Here is a 5,020-nt window from a genome sequence, read left to right as displayed (position 1 = left end):
CACACACACACACACACACACACACACACACACACACACACACACGCACGCACATAGTATACACTTTATGTTTGCAGAGATGTGGTAGAATGTTCTCTAATGTTGCAGGTAGTATCGCGGACTCGCTACCCGCTCTCCTTCTTATTCATGGCGATTCATATTCGTGGGGCGCCGGAAATTCATTTGACGGAACCGCCCTGGCTGCTCACGGACGCCTTATTGTCGTCTCTATCAATTTTCGTCTTGGTGTGCTTGGTAAGCTCTGCAATACTTGTTCATTGAAACAGACCATTCCTTTTTGCCACGCCCGCGTCGTATCGGAAAGTGGGACACGTCTTGCGGACGCTTGCGATTATTTTATAAATTTTATTTTTTTGCTATATTCACGTATGTCATAATTGTTTGGGAAGATGAAGCAATACATCTTTTAAAGAAATTCTTTCTCGTTTTTTTGTCTCAAAATGAAAAAAGATTGAAGAAATTTTCTCTTATCTTTCTCTTATCATTCGTAATAATTTATTCTTGTGTCGATAATAATATTTAACAATAGAATAATGTAATTTTAAACTGACGTGTTTCGTTATAAAGAATCGTACAATCGTAACAATTATTTTTCATAGGTAATAAGCGTTTATTGGTGACTGACAATTTCACACATTGATCAATATCCAATAAATATGCGCGTTCTCTGCTAAGAAATTATTATTTCGAGCATAACAAGGACAATACGATAATCAGGCATTTACTATTTTGTGCACAAGAACTGATAGAAAGTTTTCGCGTTATAAAGTGTGCCGAGTTTGCCCTGCTTTGTTTATTACACAACGCGACTAGCTCTTTTGTTCTTTCGACAGAGTTAAAGGAATGATCTCATTATTCGTGGCAGCTAGGAGGAAAAGTTTGTCGAGATCTTACCAGATTACTTTCTTCGCAGTTATATATGGAAATTCTTCTCTCTGGAGGTTGTTATTTCCACTAGATAGTTGTAACTCTCTAAAAACACAACGTCAATTTGAATGTAGGAAACATAGGAATTATAAAACGCAGAATGCGTTTTCGTTCGCGCGAGAAAAAGAGAAAGAGAGAGACAGGGGATTACATGTACGTATGCCAAAATTAAAAATGGGGAATAAAGGGGGAAGAAAAACAAAGGGAGTTTAATGAGGACGAAGAAGGGGACACGTAAGGCTAAAGGTATTTTCATGTGAATGGATTTTCGCGCTTGTTTATTATATGTACGAGACTGGCTTTTCAGCATCTATTAAATATTATGCGCACAATTTAAACTGGAGCACAGCAAGAATGGCTATGAGGTGTAATCGATATTCGTTCAGCGTGAGGAATCGGAACGGATCCCATCTCGCCGGTGAATTTACGTTGTTCCTGGATAAAGCTCATTTTTTATTTAGTTAATTCGTAAAATGGATTTTATCTGGGCATCCGAGCGAGTCTCTCTTCGCGATGCTAGGCAGTCTCTGCAATTTTGCGTTAATTAAAAATGTATTATGCTTCCGTATGCGCGTTTCCACGGTTTTCGTACTACACTTTATTATCGTGGGATATACCACCCACAATGTTGTAATCTGTATTTATTTTTTGGCGCTATTTGCAGCTGCGATATTTAGAGATACGAATACACCTAATCGCAGATAAAGCGATAAACAACGTATTATTTGGAAGATACGCATGTTTACAACACCGTATCCTCCATTCATGAAAGAAGCCCGGGGGCAGTCAGTGGAACAATTTTCGATATCGATACGCTGAATTTTCCACCATACCGGGGCTGGTTTCGCGCTTCTCTTTGTCGGTAGCCTGCAGTTCCGTATGCGTTTTGTTCATCGTCGAAGCGAAACAATGCCTGCGGCGTTATCCAATACCGCATGGCCAACCGATTCCATTTTCTTCTGTCTTTTTTCTTGTTATTCCACTTATTACTCGTGCTCTTTCACTGTTTCGCACCATTTACGGGTTTCACGCCACTTATGAATACTTATAAATAAATTTCCGATCGAACCATCGCGTTAAATAATATTAAATATATCTTCTATCATATATAGTGCAACATTTCGCAAATTGCGGTACTCTCTAACAAAGAAAAAACTCAACGGACAAAAGTAAAAATAAACAAATATAATATATAATAATTAAAAACATTTGCGTATTTTATGCAAAAAAAAAATCTTTTTTTTATGAATAGTAGCGAAAACATTTATCTGTATTATTCGAGTCATTACTCTATGATATTTTTCTGACGCTAAAATACTAGCGTAATTAAAACTTGGTACCAATACGTTGGATAGATATGTGAATGTAATTAAAAGGTGAATCGGATTGAAATGGAAAACTCACCTTGCAGGCAAATAACGAAGCAAAGTGACAAGCCTGTAGGTGAGTCGGTAGCAAATTGAAGCGAGCGGGATTGAGTACCGGCGAGCAAATATTTAATTTTAATCCGGTTTATTCTTCGAGTATAGCTTGCGTTACAATAGCTGTACGTCTGTATATACGCACGTGTGTGAGTATATCTCGTCTCGACTTTCGTCTCCGCAATGATAACTAATTTAGCAATAATTAATTAACTTAGACAATCCTTTCTGTAAAAGCAAATAGTAAAAGTGAACATACTTGAGTTTAGCAACAAAGTTTGTAATTAACATAACAGAGTTTTTTGATCGCCGAGATTTGCGCGTAAAAAGGATGATGGAAAGTGTGAGAAGAAGCTTCCTCGAAGCGGAGGAGGCAACCGGAAATATCTGAATGGATCCTTCAACCAAGTTCTCTCTTTCTCGGCGACTTTTCCTCTTTTCATTCTCCGGAATAACAAGAGTACGATATTTCGCATTACGATGTTTCGCGAGATATTCTGCTTGTATCTTCGTAGAAACTCTCAGGAATTAGCAACGTCGAATATTTGAACATCCTCGTTGCTTCGTTCAGCCAAGCGTAGATGAGCCGATTTCCTAATTTGAGCACGTTGAACCTACAGGCTTCCTGAAAACCGGTTCGAAAGGGAGCGCGCAGGGCAATTATGGATTGATGGATTTGGTGGCGGGGCTTCATTGGCTGCGCGAGAATCTTGGAGCTTTCGGTGGCGATCCTGAGCGACTGGCGTTGTTGGGCCACGGCACCGGGGCGGCTCTCGCCAATTTTTTAGCCGTCTCTCCTATGGCGAAAGGTAAGGAGTTTAATTGTTTCGCGGCTTGTGTGACCGATCGGTTGCGCACACTGCAGTTGTCAGTCAACTCGAGTTGGTTAACGTGCTGTCGGTTATATTTACCGCTGACGCGGTATATCCATTTTGTATAGAAAAGCGAGCTGCTAGCGTATGCTATGAATTTGTTTACTTCAATTTTTTTTTACAACGTCCACGCGGAACGTTTATTTATCGGTTTAGAGAGATATGGTTTTTAATAATTTATATTTATTATTTATTTTACGACGCGCTTTTAAGAAACAATTGCAAACTTTCTTTCCGCTTATTCATATGATAAATGAAATTGAATATATTAATTGAACTGCAATTCTGTTGTAAATTATAGTTATTTACAAAGGAAATTGATTTAATCACGTTTAACACTGATTGATGTCGGTATAACTGTCTATAGAGAGAGAGACATGCTAATTGAAACTAATTTATCGATCTCACAAGTATAATCGTGTCTAAGTTCTATTCTCCAATAAAAAGAAAGGGTTTAAATAACATTTAGAGAAGCTTTTGTATACAGCTTTTATATACATAAAATAATAAGAGATCGGTTTCCTGTTTACGAAATATTGGATTTTCAAATAATAAAACATCAATGTATATATTACTGTATAATAATTAAAGATTTATCGAACATTCCTTGCATTTTATTAACTATATTGCAATTAGCGAGAGTTTTCAACGAATATTTTAGAGCTGATCGGGAGGGTGATTTTGCTCGGTGGTTCGGCCCTCTCGCCATGGGCGGTGCAGCGAGATCCGCTGATGGTGAAGCGTCGCGTCGCCGAGGAGATCGAATGTCCCGGTGACGTTGAGGCCGACGATATCGCACCGTGCCTTCGTTTAAAGAGCGTGAAGGAGCTATTGGCGGTGCCGCTGGATCCGCCAAGATTTACTTCCGGATTTGCACCTTTCGTCGATGGGACTGTTCTGCCACCGACAGTCAATCAGGTGAGACGATTCGATCCGATAATCGATAATCTCGAGACTGGAGAACAGTAATGCGCGCCCTTTCCACTTGCTTTACGATCTGCTCTGCCTGATTGCTTCGGTTTTATTACGCTGTTAACCGTAATACGCCATTAATTAATCTTAATTGCAGTTTAATCAATCTTGTTTGTCCGTTTCTCAATTTAGAATTTAGGGAGAGAAAAAGAGAGAGAGAGAGAGAGAGAGAGAGAGAGAGAGAGAGAGAGAGAGAGAGAGAGAGAGAGAGAAGAGAAAATCGTTATTTAATAGATAAATTACGTTCTCTAAAGTGGCATTTACATTGACAGTTTAAGGCATAAAACTTAAGCTTTACACAGAGAAAATGTTTGATTGAATGAACTGGAATTCTGGTGGAAAATGAACGATCCAGAATTCTGATTAGATTTACTAGAATTCTAATTGAAATAACATTCATAATTTCCTGGGTTAAATCTAGAATTCTAGTCGATTTAATCAGAAATCTAATAAACTTAACCAGAATTCTGAACTATTCATTTTCCAGAATTTTAGTTAATTCAATCAAATTTTTATTCTAAAAAATTGATCAATCATAATCGATTATCCTTTTCATATTCAACTGTGATTGGTCAATTTTTTAAGGTTTAAGACGCTTAAGTTTTATGCTTTAAAATCTGCTTTAAAATTGACATCGCTTTAAGTATAAAACATCATTAGGTACATTACATGCAATTGTTATTAAGAAAACACATTAGATGCATATAATAATAGAGAATAATATATTCAATCTTAACACGTCTAGATATACTCGCATCTGTCCAGAGAGAGAGAGAGAGAGAGAGAGAGAGAGAGAGAGAGAGAGAG

At 37.8% G+C, this 5,020-nt stretch overlaps 1 protein-coding gene across 1 annotated transcript in view; it reads left to right on the top strand.

The window, feature by feature from the left end:
- The window catches only part of LOC108688651 (neuroligin-1-like), a 20,454-nt gene that overhangs the window by 9,675 nt on the left and 5,759 nt on the right, over window positions 1-5,020 (top strand). Inside the window, exons 5-7 of the mRNA XM_018194983.1 lie at window positions 78-255; window positions 2,990-3,178; window positions 3,903-4,150. Coding sequence (XP_018050472.1) covers window positions 78-255; window positions 2,990-3,178; window positions 3,903-4,150 — 615 coding nt within the window. The remainder of the gene's footprint in view (window positions 1-77; window positions 256-2,989; window positions 3,179-3,902; window positions 4,151-5,020) is intronic.

This window comes from Atta colombica, unplaced genomic scaffold (assembly GCF_001594045.1).
Source record: "Atta colombica isolate Treedump-2 unplaced genomic scaffold, Acol1.0 scaffold238, whole genome shotgun sequence".
Classification (NCBI taxonomy): domain Eukaryota; kingdom Metazoa; phylum Arthropoda; class Insecta; order Hymenoptera; family Formicidae; genus Atta; species Atta colombica.
Note: the sequence above shows the minus strand (reverse complement) of the source record. Positions and strands in the feature narration are given on the sequence as shown.